Below are 26,483 nucleotides of genomic sequence, written 5' to 3'. Positions count from 1 at the left end.
ATCCCTGGGACTCATGAGACAGAAGGAGAGAACGGATGCTCACAAGTTGTCCTCTGACCTCCACATGTTCTCTGTGACAGCCTACCCACATACACACACAAAATAAATACATGTAAAAAAAATTTTTTTAAACTCTTTTTTAAAGGCATGAAAAAATTTGGCCTGGAGAGATGGCTCAGCAGTCAAGAGCACTGGCTGCTCTTTAGGGGACCTAGATTCAATTCCCAGTACGCACATGGCAGCTCACAAGTGTGTGGAACTCCAGTTCCAGGGGATCTGACCTCACACAGACATACACAGGCAAATGCATTGGGCGGGGGGAGAATAAATTTTATGGTATAATAGATTAGTACTTAAGTGAAAACAGAATTCTATTTTAGAACAAGTAATTCTATATTAACCTGGTTGTTATGTGCAATATATTTATACACCCTATTGTTAGTTAAACTAAAGATTCCCTTACTTCTGACATATTCTAGAGAAACATGAGTTAGTTATAAGACACAGTGTTTGAAAGCCCATGACCTTAAAGGACCGTGCTCACCATCACCTAAGATCCAAGCGTTTCCTTTCTGGTAGCCTTGTGTACCTGTTTTCCTACAGAACTACAGACTGAGAGAAGTCTGACCACAAAGAAGGATCTAAGCAGACACCAGGAAGCACACAGCCACATAAGATCAGGACTCAAAAGCTACCTCACTGGCTCACTTCTATTAATGCTTGGTGCTAGCTCAGTATTCTTACCATGGCACGGAAAATAAAAGTGACTGTTAAGGTCCACTGAGACAAGACAGTTTCCAGTGCCTATATTGGATATATCCAGAAAGCCCCAGGTCTCCTAGTTTATTAAAAATATGGTCGAAACCCAAGGTGCACTTACTTCTCAATGTCTTGGTCCCGAGACGCTGGGAAAGCTGGGGGGGGGGGGCTTTGTCTCTCCAACCCCAGTGCTCAGCTCAAGTTTGAATGCTACTCACAGATGGACTTTATATAATGCACACACACAGACACACACACAGTAAGTTTATTGTTAAATATTATGGTACCATATGCAGAATCAAAACTGTAAGGGGTTGATCTCCTTGTGCACTGACATGGAAATTCCTGAATAAATGAACAAATTATCAGCTAGGAAAGAAAACTGGAGCACAGATTTTCTACAAGTCTTCTAGTCTTTCTAACAGTTATGGAAAACATGCTCAAAAATTTAGAAAACCATTTTAACATGAGACATCATATTAATAAATAAGCTATATTTACCTCAGTAAATTGAAGACTCCATCAGTTTTAAAGACAGTCTGTATCTGGCTAATTAAATTATAAATATAACGTAGGCATTGTTTAAATGTTTCCTGAATGCTGAAACTGTTAATGCTGGGTTTCCAGCTCCAGGATTGTCCACTCCCCTAGAGGTGAACAACCTTCAGAGGGAACACCAGCCGTGGTGTCACTTGTCCAGGAACCGTCAAGTGGGGACGAGAGTTCACTCCACCTGTTCCAAGAGTCAGCATGTGCTGAACCCTGAGGTTTTGAGCTATCTCCAGCTAAAAGGAGTGTCTGCTTGATTAAATACTGTGCTAAGCTTAGGTCTTCAGGAAGAGAATGTGTGACATTTAAGTTTGCGTCTTGTTCAGAGAGCAGCTGTCTCAGCAGTGTCCAGTCCTGTTTTGCAAAGTGCTGACCATCTTCAGAGTCCCTGTCTATGACATGGATTTCTGATTCCACTTTCTGCTCAAATGCTTCTGCTATATCCGTCTCATATATTGGAGAGAGGGTTTTTGAAGGCCGGTGGTCATACATGCAGGTTTGTGCCAGTGTGTCACAATCATCTATGTCTCCTGAAATAATTCATAATACTATACAATGTAAAAATTGCACACCAATACCCCCCAGAGTCTTGTAGAACAATATTAACACAATATAACATTATTAGCTCCTCTCAGAAAAACACAACATGGAAAAAATAACATTTTTACAAAATTGACAAAAGTTTTGAGGCATTTATTTTTCTGTTAAAAAATCCAAGGGTACTGTTTAGCAGCAAAATCAACACAGGTGAACTAACAATAATTTTCCACATTTTAATTTGAAAACTTAGAATACAGAAAATAACAAATTATTTAAACATAAAAGTACACACAAATCTACTTCGCTACAATAGAAACTCAAGGAGGAAGAAAAGATAGTCAATTGGGGGTGTCTTAAAAATAACCTGGTTTCCTGGGGTGGGGGACAAATACTCTATCTAAAGGCTTTTTTGTATATTGCACATGCGAAGGAGGATGTGAGCCAGGACAAACAAACAAAAAAACACAACTTTGGAAGAACACCTATTCTTAGCATTTTACTGAATAGGGATTTCTGATAAATATTTTTCTTAAGTACCATACACAATAGTTACTCAACCAGCTATACTATTGCATATTTTAAGTCATTAGCCTGAATTATTGAAATAAGAAAGACATAAACACAAAACAATAGACAAGAAATTATCTTAGCATGTGAAATACGACTGCGCCTTTTCATATATTATCACTGCGTCTAAATATAATCTCTTTTAGGAAACATCTTTTTGCTTGAAAAAAATTTAGAATAGAATTATATGATCCTGAAGAAAGTCTTAGTTTCTGTAAAATGCATATAAATTATAATAATTAATCTAGTTAAAATAGTTTAGTGCTTTTCAGTATGTATTACTATAGTTATTGCACAGCCCTCTTAGATCTATACTAGAAAGTCCATAAACATATCCAGTGTAAAATAAAACTTCCAACAGTCAAGAATGCTTATAGTAAATCAGACATAATAATTGAAATGACACCAAACTAAGTTCCTTTTTTTTTTCCAGGTAAGATCTAGCATGTTATCTGTGTCTAGTAAACAAGTTTTTCCACTACATATTAATTAATTATTCACTAATATTTTAAGCAAACAATAAATAATGAACAGCTAGCTCATTTTCATATCATTGGTAAAATTAAATTCTCATTTAAAAGTTGAAACTGTAGCTTAAATAGTCTAATTAAAATATAACATCCAGGGCTACAGACAACTTTAAACTTCTATGAACTTATTGTCCTATTTATTTATCATATCTATTTCTGTACATTACCTGAAAATACAGCATTATTAGCTTTCTTGGGAGATGTGGAATGGCTCTCTTTCCCTTGACCTTCCTGAGGTGGAACCTGACTCAGATAGGAGTCTAGAGATTTTGCTGAGCTCATCTTTGGTATGTTGGAGCTGAGTTCTCTCTGATGAAGCTCCAGATGACACGGTCTTTCTTGAGATTTTGTGTCACCATCCAAGAACGTGTTGTGCTGCTGGAAGCCATTAGCCACCTTGCTTCTACTATTTATTTCCTCATCTTCGGGAGAAAGCTGTTGGCTTCCTTTGGGTGGGACATCTAATCTGTTCTTTTGGGCTGTTGAGACACTCTGTTTATCTTTTCTTGAAAAGTCTTTGCTACTAGGACCCAGGAGAACACTTTCATTTTTATATACACTGTTGCCTTTATCATTGTGCTTACAATGTACAGTAGCATCTTCACTTTCTTTCAAAAGTCTGGAGTAACCTGTCCTTCCATGGTGCTCATAAGAAACACCATGGAAAATGTAAGAAGGTGATGGAGAGTCTACAGAAGGCTGCAAGGGGGCGTGGCCTTCCCCTTCATCAGATCCCACTTCTTCACATTCATCTACCGAGAGCAACACCGACCTTCGGAACCTTTTAGGTGCAGAAAACTCGCGGCTTTCGTGCTCAGTTCCGTCTTCGAAAGCTAAGTTAACTATTCCCTGAATGTGCTGAGTACCTGAGTTGCATGGGGAGGAATTTTCTCCAGTGTTCTCTGCTTCTGATCGCTCATCTTCTGTTTCATCTGCTGAAGAAGAAACCTGATCCATTTCCTGAGCAAACGAGACACTGCCTCGTGTAGTATTTTCTCTTTCCCTGGGATGGATTATTGTAGATCGAGACCAAATTTCTGGCTTTTTCCTAGGAATCTCATCATCGCTGGTTGAGTTGATTTGGAAAAGGTCACCCTGCTTTTTGACTTTGACTTCAATTCTGAGGTTGGTGTCGTAACCCTTCAGTTCCTCAGGGGTGCTGGTGTCACTGCTGCTCCTTCCGAGGAAGTCAGGGCACAGCATGGTGCCACACTTGGAGATGCCTCGGTCATTGGAGCCCTCATCATCCTGAGAGCCTCCAGCATCATAGTCTTCAGAGCGGGGCTTTATGTCATCGGAGGATGTGGTGGCACTGGCAGTGTCAGACTCGGGGCTCTCTCTCTGATGTGTGGCACTGGTGCTCAAATCCCAGTGACCTATGAAGGGAGCTTCTGGAGTTTCATGGCCCTCTGGGGTTTCTGATGTTTCCATATTTTTATCATTTTTTCCTGATGGTTGTCCCAAAAGACATTTGGAAGAAACAGCTGAGTTGACTGAAGCACATTTATTGTCCTTGGTGGCAGAGTTATCGGGTAACTGGCTTTGAACTGATGATTTTCTTTCATCTTGAAAAGAGTTTAAGGTCCCACCTGTCCCTTCAGGAACACACGGGGAAGCTTCTTTTGCTTTGACACAATTCATACTTGGTTTAGTGTCTGTGTTTTTTTTTCCTGTTTGTTTTTCTCTATCTGAGAATAAACGGACTCTCTCTGCATTTGCAGTGTTTGAATCACAAACTGGATTAGAGTTTGTGGAGTTTTCATTTGGATTTGAAACCGTGTATTTTAGAGCAGTGATGTTAGAGTGATTCGAATTTGCACTGCAGTGATTCGTGTCTTTGTAACTGGATGTGTTACTTTGACCTAAACCAGTTTGTTTTGACTTCAGCTCATGTTTTATTGATTCATCTGGATTTGAACTCTTTTGGCATTCTAATTCTGGTTTCTTTTTCCTGTGACTGTCTAGTGGCTTTTGTGGGTGAGGTCTGCACAGTGACTGGAGAGTACCTGCACCACTGGTCTCAGAAGCAAGCTGAACTAGGGACCCGGGAGGCCTCTGTTTAAAAACATGGTTCTTGTCATTCACATTGGGAAGTATGCATTTCTGTGTGGTGGCTGCTTCCGTTTTGGAAGGTCTTTGAGAAGCCTGAGTTTGTGTCGTAACCTCTCCGGGAAGCACTTTCTGTTTTGAATTTGCATTATTCAAAACTCCACCTTTCTTGGACTGACTTGTGTCTTTAGGTGATGATACCACTTTTGCATTAACCTTCTGCAAAGTTCCATGTCCTTGCTTGACAATTTTTCTCTTAGGTGTTTGTTTATCCGCAGCTGCACTGTGCCTCAGCTTTGTTACGTTTTCATGAGACTGCCTCGAAGACCCTGAAGATTTTACAGAGTGTGGGGACTCTCCGTGGCATCCTAAAAAAAGTTAAGAAATGCAAAGAACTCTCAAATTCTGAGTGAAATTTAATGTTTTTAAATCACTTTAGAGTAAATAAAATAAAGCAACTGAACAGAAATGTCTAATACTGATAGACAAGGCATAATGAACAATAATAAATTAAAAAGACCTATTAATATTTAAAATATTCCAAGATCTTAGTAAAAACCCCTATAGTAGAAACTCTTTTCATCAAGAGTTTTTATCATTATTTCAAAATTGGATTTTCTTTTAATAAAGCAGCAAGAAAGGCCCTCTTTTTGAAGTGTTTTTTTTTTGGGGGGCGGGCGGGAATAAAAACAACATAGCTGAAAACAAGAGCTGACCTAAAATAAAATGGACATTTGTGGAAATTGTTAGTTTTTCTTCAAACTGGAATGAACTTATACTAGAGGACTGTAATTGTTACTTATCAGAGGCTAACAACCCAGATCCGCAATGAGAACCAGACTGTCAGATACAGGAAATACAGAATAAAGTTTATTAATTATTCATTAAAAATTCCATTTATGCATTCTGGTTAAAGTCTTAGAAATGAAATTTGGGGCACTCAAATCTGCCAATCCCAATTATCAGCTTCATTTCTGTGTGTGACTGGGGGTGGGGTGGGAGACTAGACTGACCAGGGACTTCTGCCACTGAGCTATCCCAGTCCTATAAAGCCATCTGTGTCTGTACACTAGCTGATACTAGAACATGAATGATTTTATCTGCTTTAGATTTCAGTGGACTTTCAGCACTCATTATTATGCAAATCAAGATTAACTTCCAGATTTTAGAAACTGCTTTTATGCACGAATGCTTAATATACAAAAAGTAACTCTGTGTGTGTGTGTGTGTGTGTGTGTGTTTGAGAGAGAGAGAGAGAGAGAGAGAGAGACTATGTGTGTACATGGCACATGTGTCAATGTCATTTACTCCCCAGGAACTGCATGGTTCCTCTTTTTGAGACAGAGCCTCTTACCAGCACTTGGGGCTGGCCGGCCATCGAGCCTCAGGGATCCACCCGTCTACCCCTGCCTCCCCAGTGCTGAGGCTCCAAGTGTCCTTCCCTCAGCCCCCCTCCTCCCTTCCCCCTATTTGCTTTTGGACAGCATCTCTTGTAGCCCAGGCTGAACTCACTACACTGATCAAGGGTGACCAGCTTGATTTCCCCAAAGGGACGATTACAGGCATGCATCACTAGGCCCAGAAAGAAAGTAATATTTAAAATTGGTTGCTATGTGCAAGTCATGTGACCCAATCAACATTCTTTATTCTTAGAACATTGAAAACCAGCAGCATGGTGACAGGTTCTGCAGGACTCCCCCTGCACACACATTTGCCTAGCTCCTGCTGTCCCTTAAGGACTCTTCAGTGCTGGTTCACAAACAGAATTCCTCTAGTCACCAAGGAAACTTTCAAGAAACCTGGGCATGCTCCACAAAAGGATCAGAAGTACAGATGAGGCCTTTAAATTTCTCTCCATGGAGGACAGAAAAGCCAAATCAATCCCCCAGCACTAAAATATAAACCATAAAACTTTAACAAAGCCGTGCCTATTTTGCTTATCTGTAACTGCAGGTCCAGCCGGATATGACCACGTCCAGACAGAGCCATTGCAGCTTACCTTGGATTTGGGCAAGGGTGGGAGGGGCGCTCTTTGTCCGTGGCTGAGCTGCTGTGTATCCGTTGCTGCTCACTCTTTTCTTCACAGCCGCATGTGGCGCTGGGTCACTAAGTCCTTTGCCACTCACCTTTTTGATTACACTGAGAAAAATGATTGCACTAAGTGAGACTCCAAACCAGGGACTTACAAACACCCTATACAACCATAGCTATGTACGACCACATAGTTTGTCAAGAAATAGAAATATATCTCTTTTGAAAATAGATAAAACCTAAGTTCATACACCTCTAAGTTTTGAAAGAGTAGACCACATATGATTAAGACAACACAAACTTCACATGCTAAGTGTAGCTAAGAAACATTTACTACACTGTACCATTTTATATAAATATGAAATTAAGTTTTAGCTAGAAGTTGGTTTATAAACAGCAGAGACATCAGGTGAATGGAGTCCTACCTGCTACTTATGTTAGAGTCTCGTTCATGAGTGCTTTTTTTATGGGATGCTCCATTGATAACTCTTGAGACTGGTCGAGATTTTACAGCTATAAGTTGAGGAGTATCAGCCATGAGAAAGGGGACATTAAAAATAGTAACACATTGGATAAATATACAGGTCAGACACTAAAAATCAAGTGACACACAGAAAAGACCACATTCTCTCTTCTTGCACATATGCATAAAAACACATTTTAGCATTTAAAAGTGATTAGCTCATTCAAGGATTATTCTTTCTAGGAACTAGTAAAAGTTAGGACTTCAGGGTTAGGGTCTATAGCTTGTTTAGCAGAGTGCTTTGCCTAGCACTGGGTTTCACCTCCAGCACCACATAAACCAGGTGTGATGGGACACAACTGTAATTTTGGCACCTATGGCACAGAGACAAAAGTTCAGAATTTCAAGAATGTCATCAGCTACACAGCAAGTCTGAGGCCAGCATGGGCTACTAGAGAGAACCTATCTCAATTTTTTTTTTTTTTTTTTGCACAAGAGTTGGTGATATAGAGTGTTTTTCTAGCATATATAGGGCCATGGGTTCTCTCTGTCTCTGTCTCTCTCACTCTCTCTACACACACACACACACACACACACACACACACACACACACACAGTTAACAAAATGAGAGAGCTAACCCACCTACAGTTCTCTCTCTCTCTCTCTCTCTCTCTCTCTCTCTCTCTCTCTCTCAGGTGTTAACAAAATGAGAGAGCCAACCCACCGACAGCTGATACTCCATCATTCAGCACCTCTCCTGGAGAGTCACTAAAGTGCGGCTTCTCACCAGGTGACCGGTCTTCCACTGACCCGTTTTCTTTTGGCTCATCTTCATGCCCAGTGGAAGTCAAAAGCTCCATACTCAAATTTGTAGATCTGCCAGCGGGTCCTACAGTAGTAGGGCATGGAGAATCTTTCCTTGTCCCTGTTTTCAAAGGCTTGGCTCTGGCTTGCACATTCAAGTTTGCACCGAGTGCCTTGGGCCTGGCCCCTGTGGTCTGTGCTTCTCGGTTCCTGACTCCTTTTCCTAGCACTGAGTCTTTCTGTCCAGTTGCTGCTGTTTTTGCCGGTCCTCCTGCAGCTTTGGATAGATCCTCCAACTTTGTGTTGTCATTGTTTTCTGTCTGGGCCTTTATTACAGCTTTAGACTTACCAGAAATATTTCCACCCCCAGTTTTCAGTTCTTTTGTAACTCTGGATATTTTTGTACTATCATTATGCTTGAGTGCTTTGTTCACACTGTTTCTGTTAGTGATGGATGTATGTCCTGATGCTCCTAGTCCATCAGATTTCATATTCTGATTAATAGAGAGATATTTTCGATACAGATTTTTGTTATTTTCCATCCAAGGTTTCTTTTTTATAATATCAGCATCAGAGCCTTGTCTCCTTGGCTAAAAAGAAAAAGAAAAAAGAAAAAAATGAGAAAAACTATATAAATTCACAAGTCTTTGATATAGAATACTTTATGTTTCAATAAAGTTTTGGTTCATTTTATCATTGTTACTTATTGAGATAATGTCTCTTGGTGTAGCCCTGGCTGTCCTCAAACTCACAGACCTGCTTCTGCCTCCTGAGTACTGAGACTAAAGGTGTGTACCACAACACCTGGCCAGTGAAGTTTTTAGAAGGAACAATTTAGTAAAGCTCATGTTATACTAGGCAAATGCTCTCCCAGGGAACGATACAGCCCTAGCTTTTAAATTCATATTATGATATAGGATTACTAAAAACTTTAAAAAATCATTTAAAAAAATTTGGGTTTCTAACTATATTACCTTAATCAAATCTGTACAGTATCAAATGTTTATTTAATTTGTGGTGTTACAGTAGAAGTTAATCCCTGAAGATTCAGGCTATCCTGCGTAAGTAATGCTTGAGGGTTTCTGTAGCCCATTCCCAGGGTCCATCCTAACATTTTTACCCATCATTTTACTTCATCCTCACATAGTAACCCTATGAAATAGCTCCTGTGCCTATCTTCACTTGTCAGATAAGAAACTGGGTATTAAACTAGACATGTGACTTACCCAAGGCTACATGTCTGGAAAGGACAGAATTGGGACTTGAGCTCATGATTTTTTGCTTTAAGGATGTAGTCATCTAAAATGGTATAATCTGAGGGACATTATAAAAATTTTCACCATAAATTTTTCAACTCAAATGCCAGAAACTTCCTCATTAAGCATTCAGTCCTCTGCATTAAGAATAATTTACTTTGGGGAGTCTTCATTAAAGCAACAAGACAAACGCTTCTACAAACACATACAGCTGGAAAGCTGAGGTTTAAAAAAACCCTAGATGTAGTACATTACTGGCTACCTGGAATCTGTGGAGGGAAAGACATTCCAGAAAAAGCTGAAAAGGAGGAAACAGGAGGGCAGAGCAGACTCCTCAACCACTCTCTGACCTCATCTTGATAAGACAGGGGACAGCAACAACCACAGAGGTGGCAGGAATTCTAGAATAAAGTGTTGTAAATACATCAGCACATGTAAAAAGTGTTGTTGTTTTCCCCTTGGCAAAGCTGAATGGAACTGTAGGGCAGGGCTTATACTGTCTTCCTCCTTCACATTCCACAACATACTGGGTTTGTGTGTGTGTGTGTCCAAGAATGTTTGTAACTACTGTTAATAAGCATGTTCTGATATATCATTCAAGGCTTAATTTCTAAATACAAAAAGCCTCTGCATATGAGAAAACTGACTCAGACAACATACATGTGTATGTATGCATGTATGTGTACAGAAAATACTCAGACAACACATGTATATGTATACATGAATGTGTATAAGACAGTAAATAAAGGCTCAGTGTAGGAAAAGGCAAGGTATAGTGATAATGGAATCAGCAGATTGCTGTCCTAGCTTTGGCTGAATGGGCCTGGGATATTTTGAAAATTTTAAGCATATTTTGGCTACATATGTACATCTGTAGCGTGGAGAATTGCTTTCTCCAGAACAGTGTTCCAGGATTCTAACATTCTAACTGCTGTAAACATTTCTTCATTTTCTATTTCTTCACTAAGTCTTAACTTGAAACATTCTCTCTCTCTCTCTCTCTCTCTCTCTCTCTCTCTCTCTCTCTCTCTCTCTCTTTCTCTCTCCCTCCCTCCCTCCCTCTCTTGAAACCCTTTCAAGACAGGGTTTCACTGTGTAGGCCTGGCTGTCCAGAAACTCGCTCTGTAGACCAGTTGACCTCCAATTCACAGAGATCCGCCTGCCTCTGCCTCCCTAGTGCTGGGATTTCAGACATGTGCCACCATGCCTGGCCTAATTTATCACACTTTGCCGTAAGGCCTCTCCCCTATGCTTAAAACTGACCCCACTTATACCCTTATCTCTGTGTACTTTAAACTGCTATGCTGTGGGTAAATTTATATATTATATGAGATAAATATATCCTTTAGAAATTCCACATTAATACCATACAGCACAAAGATTTGGTACATATGCATTTCTAGGCAGCCTTAGACTTACATCTGCAAAGTTTATATATGTATTTTTATAAATGCACAGCCAGCTGGAGGTGGTCAACACATTCTATTAACAAGAATGAAAAACAAGGATCAGTGCTCTACAAGGAACCCCACACCTTCCTTCCACATCTTTTCTATTTTAGTGGTGCTTCTTTAGTGGTGAGACAGGTTTTTCTATAGAGTCTAGTTAGCCTTGAGCTCACAATCCTCCTGCCTCAGTCTCCCTAGTATTGGGATCACTGATGTATACCACCATGCCCAGCTTATAAATGTGAACAAGAGAGAACAGTATAATGACTCAACATGTATATAATAGCTACCAATTCATCGCCACTTTTGTTTTGTTTGTACCCACCCCCATTTTATTGAAACAAGCAGCAACAATTAAAATGTGTTGTTTTGCTGGCTCAGCAGCAGGAAGGCCCAGCACCCACGGGGTAGATTTCCAGCACCACACACACACACACAAAACCAAACCCAAAAAAACCAAACCCAGTCAAGGAAGCAGGGGAAAAGCAGACAAACAAACAAACAAGAGCAGGGTGTTAGGAGTCACAGAGCACACTTTGCAGGACTAAGAGGAGTCCATAGTTTCCATGCTCATGTAACTGGAAATGTTAGGTGAGAAGGAGTTCAAAAGTGTTTTTCATGTCTTTTTTGTTTCATTTAAAGGCTGGCTTCAGGGCTGGGATTTCAGGAGTGCAGGAGCACTCTTGGCCTCTAAGGGGGCTCAGGATGTGACATGTGACACACACCAGACTATGAAACACTCTTCAGAAAGCAATCCCAGGAGGTTTGTTGACAAAGAACTTGTGGTCCAAGCTTCCAGTCAGAGATTTTACGGCCTGCCTTAGCCAAGAGGTTTATGTCATGGCTGCAGAAGTTGTAGTTCCTACCTAGTGGGTTATAAGGAAGAAAACAGGATTCCCTACCTAATTTTCAAGGACACTATGTTTTTTACATTCTAAATTAAAGTGCTGAATGAACGAGTCCATATTATCATTGGAATATGCATAGAATAATGTACTTACATATTTTACTGATTACAAGAATATCTTCTTTAGAAAGAAGAAAAATACATTTCAGGTTATAGTAAAATAGTTTTAAAAAGGAAAAATAGGAAAATTGCCATTTTAATGTTTTTTAAGAATAGAGTGCAGTCATGTTACTCTATGACTTTATTACCCAGTGAATCTCTAGAACCTTGCCATATTATATTCACTGGAAGACAGTCTAAAAACAGACCTCAAACAGGATCACAAATGTCTAAACAGCTCCTGGTTTATTGGAACAGCTCCAATATGTTATTTGCCAAAAAAAATTTCAAGGAAATGAAAAAGGCATATATTTCCTATACCAAAGGAATATTAGAATTTTACATCATTTAAAATGTATATACTAAGTGCTAAGTTGATTTTTAAGACTCAAAATTACTTCCTCTTAAAAAGCTTTACTTAACAAAAGATTTATTTTGAAATATAAATAATGAGTTTAAATAGCTTTCTCCTTGGGACCTGTGCAACGCAGGACATTTACCTGGGAGCTGGTAAGCACAGGCTTCCTGCCAAGTCTTCGATTATCACCTTTGTCAAATGCAGCTGTGGAAAAAACCGAGCAATTTATTTCTATCAGAAACATTATTATTACCAGAGAAGTCCAGGAAAAACAGAAATCCAGGAGAAAATGTTAGATTTTGACAGATATTAAAAAAACCAAACAAACTTGAAAGCAAACTAGTATATAATTTATTATCATATTTTAGAATAAAGAACCTATTCTTTAATCTTATTCTTTGGTCCAGAAAATTTTATGTTTTTAAAGTTAATAAATGAAAATGTAAAATCACATACATTCATTTAAAAAAAAATCCAGAATTTTCACAAGCTATAAATTTTTAAATAACTGGTTTCATTTAGTTTCTAAATTTTAAAAATAATATTTTACACATAATTTAATACTCAACACCCTAAAAATACTCTGCTGAAACACGAAATATCTTCTGGCTTTACAGACTGACTACAATGGTGGAAAGAGAAGAGAAGCATATGCAGGTTCTCCTGAGAACACAGCAGGAGACAACCCTGAAATTCACCCCATTCTCTCTGGCACTAAACATTCACTTTTTAAGTAAAGTTTATGTGGGAATTATTGGGAGACTCATATTTACACTCTTAAAACAAGAACTTGAATGACACTAGGAAAAGATGCAGAAATTAGGTGATTCGAGGGTTAAAGTTCAGTTTAGATTTTCAAGGTTTACAGGGCTTGAGGTTTTGCTTTGAATGAATGCATTGGCACACATAATTTCTCCAATGTGTTTTATTTTTAGTAACAGCTATCAAGCATCTTCTACAATTTCAGTTCCACGGGATGCATGCTACACAACAAAGCAAAGACAGATCTGCAGCAATCAAATCATTGCACAATAATACACAGAATTAATAAAAACTCTCCTCAAATCAGTAACTCAGCAAGAACACAAGGATGCTAGAGCAAGGGCGACCCACGACAGTAATCGTGCAGAGTCAGGGTTCACTACACCTCAACCCATTTAAAACCGAAGATCACCCTGATGCGACCTAACAAAACAAGAGGTTCATATGACAATTAACTGCATTACCACTGACAAGACAATGTATAATTAGTACTACAAAAGGTTAAAGAACACTGAAATTCAACTTGATCGTGAAATCCCCTAAAAAAGAGAAGAACAAAGTTTGCTACCGTTCAGAAGTGAGCTCAAAGGACACCCACTGAAGGGATGCTGCTCTTTGCTTCTTCTCTTGCAGAATTTGAAAGAAAAGCTAGTGTCTAAAATTCAGCACAGAAAAGTCACAAGGAAAAAAGTGTTCAATTTATAAAGGCTTGATGGCTTTTATTACATAAGAAAGAAATATCTTTGAAGATTGCTCTTTAAATTATATCTAGTTGCTTTAGCAAGTAGGTGTCACCATGATTATATCACTTAAGAATTTAATATAGCTGACATGTATTTTACCATATGTGGTCTCCATGTTTCACAGTACTAAAATGTCTGTTCCATAAAATACAGTCTTTTAGCTTAATGTAATAAAAAAAAAAATGTAGAGCTGATGAACATGCCAGTGTTATTTTTGAGGCACCTGCTTTAGCCTAAAAATAGTCATGAAGCCATTTTAGTTCCACACCCTCAAAATTCTATTTCAATATTTTTAAAAAACACACACTTTCTGATAGATACACATCTTTTGTTTGACGATAATGTTTCAAACAGGACCTAGTAAATGTCAGAGATCACTGTGCGGCTCCCGAGGGGCCCTCCGCAGTGGCTCACACTGCATGCTGGAACCAGTCACTCGTGAAATAAAGCCATCTAATCTCAGCAAAACCACAAGGAAAGGCTCCTGTGAAAGAGATGGGAAGCTTTGGGACAAAATACATTTTCACAGGGGAGAGTATGCTTGGCGATAGGACTGTACAGATTACATCTTTTTATACAACTATGCTCTTCACAAGGACTGTTTTTTCTTTTTAGAAAATTTGGCTAGAATATTGTAGCTCATATATATGAGGATTAAAAATTGCTAATTACTTCCAAAGGAAATGAATTCTGTTTTCTAAGAACACCAGATAAAGCATGATTTCTCCAAGCAGCCTAACACATCATCACTAGTTTTGCGTAGCACTCCATTACTGAACAGAAGCTCACAAATGCTAATTAACGAGGGTTCAGAAAGCCTTCAATAATGTCTGTTCTCACAAAGGTCACAGCACAAGAATGGAAAACTCTGAAGAGTAACATACCTGCTTGGATTTTCTGCTGATCACCGATGTGCATCTGTCCCCAGCTCTCTGTGTGGCGGACAGCATAGAAAGACTGAACCAGGAAGGTCCACAGTTTGTCACGCACGGCTTGGATCTTGCACGTAAAGCCCTGTGTTCCAGCAACAAATCAGCAGCTGGTGAGAGCCACATTGTCATAGCAACCAGTCATTATTCCTTTCCGAATCTACTTACTCCTAAGCTACGTCATCATTTACATTGCTAAGATTATCGAGTACAAGCTATTTATGAAGGCTTACTCATTAACAGAATTTTATAGTGAACAGGAAGTTAATGCTACTCTTTAATCCAAACATGATTTTAAAACAACAATGGGCTTTTTATGAACACTTTCTGCAACCTTTCATATCAACTATGACATGGCAAGGTCAAATACTCTATGTAAGAGTAATAAATTTGATGAAATATTTTATCATTCGTATAGAAAAATACTAATAATTATCTATTGTCACTGATTAATTGCATTTAAAAATAAGTGATATTTAAATTTTCATTTTTTCTTCTCAAGCTAATTTAAAAATAAGATTTGTTTTGAGAAAAAGGAATTACTAATACCATAAAATAAAAGGCACTCATGATGAAAAATACTAAAATATACATTATATATGTTTATTGTAATTATTAGAGAAAAATATCAAAATTACATTGTGCCAGAAAATTGCTATATCCCAAGCTGTGCTCAGAGTTAAGGAGCCAAACTGCTTAATTCTAAACTTTTATAAAAAGTTAATTTGAAAGAAAACATAATTGAAAAAATTTTATTAGGAAATATTCCAAATAGATACAAGAAACTGCATCAAGTCCGAAGGCACCCAGTACCTAATTACAATGACCTCTGCAACATTTAAACTGCATGTGCAATTTAAGATCCCAAACCATTTACAATATTACATATTTTAATGAATCTTGTTACATTCAGTACCATTTCCTTTGTGCTTTCAGAATTCAGTAATGTGTCCAGAGCCATAAGGAGGGAGCAACTATTTTCAGTGGTAATATTGTCTTCAATTGCTTTAAAAATTTTGTCCAACAGATGAGCTGTGCTGCTCATTGCTTGTGACTACAAAACACAGAATTTGACATTTAATGAAATATATGTAAAATATACAAGAAATGCTAAAGTCTGGTGTAATAGCAGTACAAATGTCACAGCTCCACACATAACATCACTGAAAACACATCTGCTTTCCTTTTTCTGTTCAAAAACTCCATGAGCATGAGTGCCTCTGCTGGCATGCACATGCAGATGCACACACACACACACACACACACACACACACACACACACACACACACACACACACACACACACAGTTTTCAGGAGCTAATATAGTCTTAGAACCTACAAATAAAGACTACATCTTTATTCATTGACTAATTTTAGAAAAAGTAGTTTCTTATGAAAACGAGTTTTAGAGAACCATCATCGTTACAACGTGGGTGTAAATTTAAAATGTGGCCATGGTGACAGAGGAATAGAGCTGGCCCAATGACAATGTGTCTTGCCAGGGCACTCAGACCTGTCCCTCCGGCTTTTCTCATCTGTGAGCCAAAAATCCTGTCCACCACTGCTCCAAATCTGTTGCAAACATGCCATCTGCTGTGGCATTTACTCGTTAGAATATTTTAATCAAAGGCAACCTGACTTTAAAAATGCTTATGTAATTAACACCAGAACACCAAGATGGGACTAAGCAGAGCACACGGTAGATACGGCACCTGTAAGAGCAGAGTAAAATTTTCAGTCTCAATGGTCTTTGAGAAGTTTTCTACAATAAATGCCACACACTCTTCTTGCAGCTGAGATGCCATGGACAATGCCGCTTCTGTCCACTTTACTCTCGGTAAACCCATGATTAGCCTGTCACTTTCCATCAGAAGCAAAGCAGCATTCCTATGATTCTAGAATTTGAAAACATTTGGAAAAATTAGGTGGTGTTACTATTCATCAAATGACTTTGTAAGGAAATCAAATCTTTTCAATTTCTTGGGTTGTTTCCTGTAAAGAAAGAAAAAGAAAAAAGAAAACACAGTTGCTGGTAGCTATTACCTTTTCGATATCTACAGAGGACTATGTAGAGTGGGCCCAGCAGCAGCTCAGCCAACAGCTCCTTGCAGCAATAGGAGCCATCTTAGAAAATATCAGCCAAGGGTCAGCCAAGCAACCCCCACCACTCTAGAAATAACAAGTTATAGTTTTATGCCGTTTAGTTGTGAGATGGGTTTCTCACACAGCAATGACATGGAAGATGGAGTACTTAGCACGGATGCTGGGCGTTCTTTAAGTACTGAGAACTTGACCACAGCAATGTCTTCCCTGATCCTTACACTGTTACTACATTCTTTTTGTCCGCACTATCAAAGAACCTACCCCTTTTCTTTAAAGCACTTAATTCAAATACAATTATTCAACTATGAGCATAACATATATACTGTATGTCCAACATCTGGTTCTGTTCACTACTGTACTGTGGACCTATTACAGAACTGGGTCAATACAAAACTCTATGCTCATTAGGGTTTATTATTCTTAGACTTCAACAGGATCCCCAAGTCACCTACTCCAAGGCTCAGGGTACATCACTGAAGAGGGGGTAGGAAGAATATAACAGCTGCATGACATGCCATGGTACTCATGGATTCACAGCATCTATGGCTGCTTGCAAACAGCCAACACAAAGCTGGACCCATAAATATTCAGTCTTTGACAGGGGAAGAGGTTCAGAGGCTGCTGGAAGAGAGGAAGTCATTGTCTTCATTGAGTTACTCATGCTTCAGGACCATGGCCACACAGGCAACTCTGAGTAAACCCAGTGGGTTGTCAGGTAAAAACAAAAACAAAACAAAAGGACATGAAAATGAGGATGAGGGCAAATGGGAGGTGGGGTATGGATATGATATGAATGTACTATATGCTTGTTTGAAAACTGTCAAGAAGTTAACAAAATAAATACAGGCATAGTTCCCAATGTTTTGTTATGCAGTAATGAGTTACTTACATATGACAATATTTTATGTATGTGTAAATAGAGGTACAGAATACATTCCTAGAAATAGAATTGATGGGTTATAGAGTTGATGTCTTGGATTCTACTAAAGACTGAGAACTAGATCACCAGGAAATGACCTCAAGGTCATTTGAACTATGATGAGGAAAGCCAGACACATTTACTAGCTACTAACTAGTTACTCAGTGTGTGACCCATGGCACTGTATTATCCAGAGCTTGTTAGAAACACAGAATCCCGGATTTTCCTTTGACTTAGTGAGTTAAAGTCCACACCTAAAATCTGTAAGTGCTTTTTAATGGACTTAGGGTTTGAGAAGCACTGGTATAGTGTTGCTGGTCCTAACCCGCTCCCTCAGGGGAAGGGGTGAGAAGTCAACAACACAGACCTTGGAAGTCAGGTGAAAGGAAACAGCAGACTTGCTTATTTAGCAATGGATACAAATTTATACACCCTCCTAGCACCCAGGTGTTCTCTGATCCATTGACTTTTCGTGGTTGCCCCTCATTGGTTGGGTAGGACCAGGACCACCGACAGCAACTGTCAAACTCCATCCAGGTTGGCTCATCTCTCAGCCTGGTAGGCCTTAACTTCCTGTAGTACGGTCTACTGTGAAAGTGACTTGTACTCACCTCTGTTGGGACTTTCTGAAGAATCTTTTACCTTGGGGCACAGCAGAAAGAGTCAACAAAACAAACACAACGAAACAAAAGAACAGTTCTCAGCATCTCCTGGAGACAGAAGTGGAATGGGAATCTGAAGTCCTAATTTTGATGAAGGTTTTGCCTGTCAACCTAAGCCTTCTCTGAGTGACAATGGGTTCTAGCATACCCTAGTCAACTGAGGGCCAGTAAGAGCACAGAGCTCTTACTGTATTAGCTAGCATTAGCTAGCTTACATAGTCACCACAGGCTCTCTTGGCTCAGTGTGGAGCAAGCATGGAAGAAGCTGGACAGTATCCAGTGACCCAACGTTTCAGGAGTGATGTCAGACTCACTGACTCAGAGCACAAATGAAAGTTAGCACAGACTACATGCCTAGGACGCTCCAAGACCAAGGAAACAGACTAGAAAGAAGACGAGAAGATCACAATGCCACTTGGTGGGCTGAAAAGTCTCTTCAGCAGGAGCTCACTTCATGAAGACCCGAAAAGGTGGCTGTTTTTAAGTAAGTTCTACATAAAGAAGCAAGGCAGGTCTCCAGAAACCAATCTAAGTTAAGAACAGGCATCTGAGGGATACTGAAGTCAGTTCCAGACTACAGACAGAGTGCACATCATGACAAAGCAAGTCACACCCTGTAAGGTATGACTGTCCTCCTACCTCACAGTAAAAAGAGTCTAATGAACTTTTGTTCTGAAGAACATGGAGTTTATACTACAGTGCATTCTGTCAAGTCCACAATGGCATCACACCTAAAGAAATGCACCCATCCTAACGTCTGCACTGCTGAAGTGCTGCTGAGACTTTGGTGTGTCAGAATCTGTTCTGGTAGGACCTTGTCTCAATGCAGATGGTATTGATGAAGACTGGGGAGACTGCTAAGTTCTTAAAATAATATGAAAATGAAGTTTGCTACACTAGTCTTTCCTTCCAAGAGATTTTTCTGTAGAATGTGATGCTGTTTTACCTGCAGAGACTTTACATTTAATAACAGAACTTTTATCTTTGACTCAATACTCTCAAACCTTGGGAGAAAGAATTAGCATCTCATGGGGATGAATCCCCCACTTGGTTATCCAATCAAAAGTGGTCAGCCCTGAAATCATATATACAAATATACACACTAAATGGACTCACAGGTTGTATTTATATATTTACGCACTTATGCATTTCTCCTCCCTCCTCGTGTATGTGTGTGTGTGACAATAATAAACAAAGCCATCAATTTAAGGAGGAATGACGGATAGTGGGCACTGGAGTAGTAAGGAGGAGGAAACATGGGTGAGGCTAGGAAGAGAGAAGAGGGGAGTGAGGCAATTATATTTTAATTAAAAAAATTAAGAAATGAAACACTCTGCCCCTTTCTTACCAACTACATTTATGTCACATTTGAATACTGTGTCATTTCAACACTCTTCACAGCATCTTAAGGTAGACTCTACCTTAAAAACTGACTTTCAGAGCTGGGCATGGTGGTACACACCTTTAATCCCAACCCTCGTGAGTCAGAGGCAGGCAGGTCTCTGAGTTTGAAGCCAGCCTGGTCTACATAAAGAAAAGTTCCAGGACAGCCAGGGCTACACAGAAAAACCCTGTCTCGAAATGCGCCCCCCCAACCCCCCCCCCCGGCCCAGTTTTCTTTGCTCATCTTAAAAATAAGCAGCAGCTACTCATTTATTAAAGTAGTCTCGTGAGATTGTAGCAATTCAGTCACTTCTCTAGACTTGACTTCTCATTTCACATTTATTATTTCTACCACATCTTCATTTATTTCCTTCACTGAGTTTTAAATCCTCCAAATCATCCAACCGAGAGGACTAGAACATGTTTCTTCCAAATGTCTGCTAAATCTGTGTGTGTGAAAGTGTGTATATGATACATTCAGGTATATGTGCACAACAAATCTTTAAAAAACAACAAAAAAGATAAGCAGCAATGAGTACATTAAAAAAAAAAAAAAACAGTGGTGTGCAGAGATTACAGGTAGGTGCCCCCTTACCCAGCTTCCTCATGTGGGTTTGGGAATCAAATTCAGGTCTTCATAAATTATGTGGCAAACATTTTACTAACTGAGCCATGTCCCCAGGCCCCTGAGTACTCTTAATGGCATCTAGAATGAGAAATGCTTTCCGAGAATGTTTCAGTGTCCTTTGCCCAGCCAGATGCATTGGAGGAATCGTTATGTGTGGCAGGCATGGTCTTACAAACCACACTTCTTAAATAATACAACTGGAAAATAGAAATTACTCTTTGATTCCTGGACCACAGAATGGATACCAGGAATGGATAATATTTTAGCAAGCATAAAAATATTAATCCATCACAAGTCTCCATGAGATCTTTTGCGTGCACAAATACCAAGTACACAGTCAACAAGTAGTATTAGGAAAGAACTCTTTTCCTTCTTTCTTGAGGAAGACTTCTCTACAGTGAATTTAAAATATTCATCAAGGGGACTGGAGAGATGGCTCAGAGGTTAAGAGCACTGACTGCTCTTCCAGAGGTCCTGAGTTCAATTCTCAGCAACCACATGGTGACTCACAACCATTAACGAGATCTGGTGCCCTCTTCCAGCCTGCAGGCATACATGCAGACAGAACATTGTATACACAGTAAGTAAAATCTTAAAAGAAAAAAGAAAAATAAAAAAAATATTCATCAAGTTATGCTCTGAACAGATACCACCTCAGACTCTGTTGCTCCATTTACAGAGTGCAGGCAGCATGGGTCTGGTATAATTCTTAAGGGCCCCCAAATTTCCAGAATGGTAAACACAGGCCTCAGTTATAGTCATGAGAATGTGAGCCCCTGGCATGAGAATCATCGAGTCATTTGATGCTTGGGAAGCCAGGGTTTGACTTCTTTGTAGCTGTGAATTCCAGATGATATCTTCTTCCGTTACAAAGCTGTCTAATTTGCACTGACAACTCTGTTCGTGTGGTCACCGATCAAGCAGCTTAGCTAGGTCTTTTGGGTAATTTCCTGATGAGGCTGTAGCTGTTTTGCTTTCTTGTGTCCTGTGTGCTTACCACAGCATTTTAAATGTCCTTTGCCAACTTTTCCTTTCTGCCCACAACTTTGCTACCTGGTCCCACAGGCCTAGGTTTCAGTTCATCTTTTGTTGTTATTTGGATTTTGTTTCTGAGCTAGCATCTAGAGCTGCAGGTGTGCCCTGAAGACTAGACAGCACAGTTATAGTTTTCCTTGTTTACCCGTCTCAGAAAAGAAACTCACTAAAGGAATGTAAAGTGTAAAAGGTTGAGAGACATTAAAAGATAATTTGATAATGCAAATTAGAAAGTAAATTAGGTACAAGACTTTGGACTCACCAAGACAGATAGATAATGGAGTATTTTCTCTGAATTTGTCAAATGCAAACAGACTACATATTGTTGATGTACCTATTGCCTGAATATATGGTATATATACTTACTGTATATAGTTTTTCTTATGTTAGTTGCAGCCTTCTTTTTGTATTATACAAAAAGGGGAATTGTGATATATAGTTTATGATTTATTAAAGTTTACCTGAGGATTCAGAAAGCAAAGTCAGCATCAAGCTATAGAGATCTGGCAGTGGTGGCGCACACCTTTAATCCCAGGACTCAGGAGACAAAGGCAGATGGATCTCTGTGAGTTCAAGGCCACCCAGGGCTACAGATATTGAATCAGTCTAAAATAGTAACAGAGCTCACACCTTTAATCCCAGCAGTAGAGAGATTTAAAAGATAGGAGCAGGGTCTTCAGTAGTCAGTCAGTCTTAGGATTCTCCAGTCACATTGAGAGCATACAGTCTGGGATTGCAGTCTGAGGTTTGGTGGAGCCAGGATAGCCTTTCAGCCTGAGGTAGAAGTAATAGCTAGTGGCCAGCTGGTTTGCTTTTCTGGTCTTTAGCTTGAAACTTGAACCCCAATATGTCTCTGGGTCTGGTTTTTTATTGGGGGGGTTCAAGGCAGGGTTTCTCTATGACTTTGGAGGCTGTCCTGGAACTTGCTCTTATAGACCAGGTTGGTCTTGAACTCACAGAGACCTGCCTGACTCTGCCTCCCGAGTGCTGGGATTAAAGGTATGCGTCACTACTCCCCAGCTGCTAACCCTTTTCTTAAAAGAGAAAATAAACATCAAGTCTGAGTTGATGCCATGTGTGATACTCCTTACTTTTCAAATAGACTCAGTTCTCAGGGTCTATTAACAAACACGAGGTACAAAGTGAACTGGTACCGGCATGTCTCAGACCTAGGGCAGCGAGGACACAGTTAAGTTAGAATGTCTGACTCTAGTAAGACAGACAGACAGACAGACAAGGCTGTGAGTACTGCACATGTGTCCTAGCTACTGTTCATTCCCGGGACGGCCACGTCTTTTCTGCTTTATAGTCACCTCCTTCATTCCTGATTCCACATTGCTTTTGGTTTCAGTAGCTGCCTCTACTGTGTGTGGCTCCTAATCTGGCAGAGTGAGCCAGACCTTCATTGCTAAAAATCCTGGGCCCTTACTGTCACTGCTCAGAAACTGTCACTGTTTCCTATTGATATCATGCATAGAACCTGGGTGTACTGCATTCCAGATGTGTCTAGATGTAGTTTTTATTATCCACACCGGAGCGTGGCAGCCCAATCTCTCCTACATGGATTTATAAACCAGCTAGAGGAAGGCTGTCTCAACTGCCAAGTAAGTAGAAACTCTGCTGTATGTATTCCCGATGGAAGCATTCTTTTCTCTGGTACTAAGGTCTCTAGACCAGCAGAATCCAAAGTTGCAGAGAAGACAGTCACAATTTTGCTAATGGTTCACTAGGAGCAATTCTATGTGGGGCCATTCCCACCTCCCAATCTTGTTTTCTGGACACAGGAATTTTTACTACTAGAGAAACAGCACCTTAAATCCAAAGCTGACGTAATACACACTGTATCTTGGAGACACAATGTCAACCTGGGAAGGAAGGCACTGCCACCTAGCTGGCACTGTAACGTATCTTCTAAAGGCGTCCATTATTCTATAAGACTAGTAGTTTCAGGGTAATAGGGAATTTCTTAAATTCAATGAATTACACAAGCATGAGCCCATTGTTTCTCCTTTCTGTGATGTGAATTTCTTAGTCACTGTTTGTACTGTGTAGAATACGAAGATTATAGACAGGGAAGTCTGTATGTTCAAGGATCTCAGTTTTAGCAGAAACAGCGAGCTAGGAAGGTAAATCCTTGTTCAGAGGGAACATCCATCCCAGTAAAAACCAATTTAACTCTTCCATGAGTGATTCTAGTAAAAAACAATGTATCTCTTCCATGTAAACACCTGCCATCGGATGAAGTGAATCCCTTGGAAAGTGATGCCCCTGAGAAAGTTCAGGGTTGTGGTCAGAATCACCCTGGTGATGTCAGTTTCCCTGTGGATGCACACTCTCCATTTCTGGAGCCCTTCTGTTAATGACCATCTGGCTTACAGCAGCTCAGCCTGTCTGATGGAAGCACTTGAGAGTGCCTTCACTAGAATAGGTCTCGGGGCTGGGATCTCCACTTTGGCCCTGAGTTATCTGAACTGTGATTCTCATCTTGCTCTCATAGAAACATTGACATTCAAGTCCTGCACTCGAGTCATTGACTAAAGGTTCTGCTGGCACATAGGAAGCATTTGGACTGTACTCACTAGGGACTGGATCAGCATTCGGAGACAAGTTTTCTGAAGTTCATGAGGTACATTTGCAAAGCTTCTTTCTGACCAAAACCTTGCAAAATGGCTTATAATCCAGCTATTAAAATAAAAGAATCCAAGTTAGTGTGATGAAAAAATTTAAAAGTTTTCAATCATATATAAACCACATATCGTGACCAACCCTCACTTAATTTTATGGTCTTTAAGATGGACTTAACTATATTCACTTTCAGAAATGTAACAGGCAGGAGGCCACCATGCTCACAGATAAACACTGGCAAAAACCAGTGTTAATCACACAGGGCTGTCTCCTCAATGGAGGAAATAAAAGACCTGCTTCCACACAGAAAGCTCAGAGTGGATGTTAATAATGACCTGGTGACCTTTGCTATATCTAGAGCCAGACCTCACCCAAATTCCTCAGAAAAATGTCTATCGCAGACTCTCCTTCCTTAGACCTTTATCTTCAGCTCCTAGGTTACAGAACCCACCCTTCGTGGTCACATGTACTTTGTAAAGGAGTTTCAAGTAGTCACACCTTCAGCTTTATTGTGCTCCTAGAACTGGACTGATTCCTGCCTAGAAACTCTTTTCCAAATAGTACTGTGTTTAAATATGCTTACGATAAACTGCCTGGGACTAACTCCCTAAGTTTGATCCAGACCAACTAAATTAGGCCGAACAGAGTTTTCATTCTCACCTCTTCGTGATTCGTTTCTCTGCCTGCCATGAGGCTTGAAGGGGCTCCCACACAGAAACACATAGTTAAACCCATGCTGGTTATGTGCACATTTTTACATAGCCATGGGTCATCTTCAATGAAACTGACCCCATACGTCTTAAGTAACATCTAAAACCACACTTCTCAATTGGGACAGTTAGTTTAGCACTTGAACTGTGTTGGAAAAAAAAAAAAGACCAAGACTAAAACTGCCCACAAATGCACTTACACACACACACACACACACACACACACACACACACACACACACACACAGTGGCACAGCATAAGGTAACTTACTTCATGCAGTCAGCAAAAAGACTTTCCACTCCAACTGAATGAGCAATAATTAGGCATTCTAGAATCGATGACAATGTTCTGGGAACGGGCTAAAATTGACAGAAAATAATCACATTCAGTCTTTTTAAATTACAGAGGCTGAAAGTATTTGGTTCATAAAATGTGATTTATATACTTAAACTATAGAATAAATACATAGAATTCAAAATTGATTAGTTGGAAATTTCACTTTCTGGAGATCATTATGTAAAATTAAACAATCCAGACTCAGAACAATAATACATGCTTTTTCTCACATGCAGATGTAATTTTAAATTCACACACATCTGTGTGTACGAGTGTTTCTGTAGGACATCAACATAGAAAGGGCACTATGAGAAAGAATGAGAAGGTCTAAAGGAGGGCAGCAAGGGTCAAGCAACCATAATGGGATGTGTATGGCATAAAAGCACTGATGTCAGGGCTCCGTGGGTTCCTATTGATCCCTATTAACACATGCAGGCACGTCAAAGCCACCAGGCTCCTCTGGGCTGCAAACCCCATTCCACCCTCCACTGCTCCCCCAAACATCCAGGCTTTACCCATTTACAACTTTCTCCTCACCAGAGCTACCTTATAACTAGCAATGCTTTCCTTGCCTTTTGCTACCCTGTCTGTCCCAGGGAGGGAGTCATGGCAGCTGTGGGCTCCCCCTAATGAGGGATAGTCATGGATCGGTTTCAAATTTCCAATAAACCTTTCTTTTCACCCAATAGGAGGTCTAGTTAGTTGGTTTCACTGTGCCCTGCCTACAGATAACAATCTGAGCTATCTGAGAAAACCAACACTCATTTGTTACTTGCAATTGTGAGTTTATGGAATACTAAAGAGGATTAATAGACTATCACTACAGTATGCTTTTAAATACTCTTTTTGCTGCTCTAAAAGCAGAACTAAGCTTCTTTAAAAACATTTCCTTCTAATCAGGTCAGTGATCTCAGGCTTTTAAACTATGAACTGCTATTAACTTGGTTTTTCAAGGGTTAAAGTATTACATTAGTGTTTAAGAACTGAATGTAGGGCTTGGGTGTAGCTTGGTTGGTAGTGAGCTTGTCTAAAATCCGTGAAGCCTGGGGTTCAGACACTGGCACCGCATAAACAGGTATGTTAGTGTATGCCTGTAATTCCAGCCCTGAGGAGGGGAAGGCAGACCATTATTCTTTGCTTCATGGTGAGTTTGAGGCCAGACCAGGCTACATAAGACCCTGTTCTCAAAAACTAATAAAAATAAATAACTGAGTGTAAATACTTTGCTTTGTCCATTGATGTTTTTCTTTTTAAATTTTATTTATTCTTAGATCTTTATGTATGT

General features: G+C 39.7%; 1 protein-coding gene across 4 annotated transcripts in view; it reads right to left on the bottom strand.

Moving 5' to 3' along the window:
• Nucleotides 1-1,008: 1,008 nt before the first annotated feature.
• Nucleotides 1,009-26,483, bottom strand: part of Btbd8 (BTB domain containing 8) — a 58,115-nt gene continuing 32,640 nt past the window's right edge. For 3 of the 4 annotated variants that reach the window (XM_027425901.2, XM_027425902.2, XM_035447476.1), the window contains 11 exons: nt 25,133-25,221; nt 24,106-24,208; nt 16,509-16,691; nt 15,712-15,849; nt 14,751-14,880; nt 12,504-12,565; nt 8,214-8,883; nt 7,451-7,538; nt 6,994-7,133; nt 3,113-5,362; nt 1,009-1,838 (listed from right to left, as the gene is read on the bottom strand). In XM_027425901.2, the coding sequence (XP_027281702.1) occupies nt 1,369-1,838; nt 3,113-5,362; nt 6,994-7,133; nt 7,451-7,538; nt 8,214-8,883; nt 12,504-12,565; nt 14,751-14,880; nt 15,712-15,849; nt 16,509-16,691; nt 24,106-24,208; nt 25,133-25,221 (4,323 nt within the window). In that variant the 3' untranslated portion in view covers nt 1,009-1,368. The remainder of the gene's footprint in view (nt 1,839-3,112; nt 5,363-6,993; nt 7,134-7,450; nt 7,539-8,213; nt 8,884-12,503; nt 12,566-14,750; nt 14,881-15,711; nt 15,850-16,508; nt 16,692-24,105; nt 24,209-25,132; nt 25,222-26,483) is intronic. The other variant, XM_027425903.2, reaches the window with a different exon arrangement.

This window comes from Cricetulus griseus, chromosome 7 (assembly GCF_003668045.3).
Source record: "Cricetulus griseus strain 17A/GY chromosome 7, alternate assembly CriGri-PICRH-1.0, whole genome shotgun sequence".
In the NCBI taxonomy this organism is placed as follows: Eukaryota; Metazoa; Chordata; class Mammalia; order Rodentia; family Cricetidae; genus Cricetulus; species Cricetulus griseus.
This window is presented reverse-complemented; position numbering and strand designations above follow the sequence as displayed.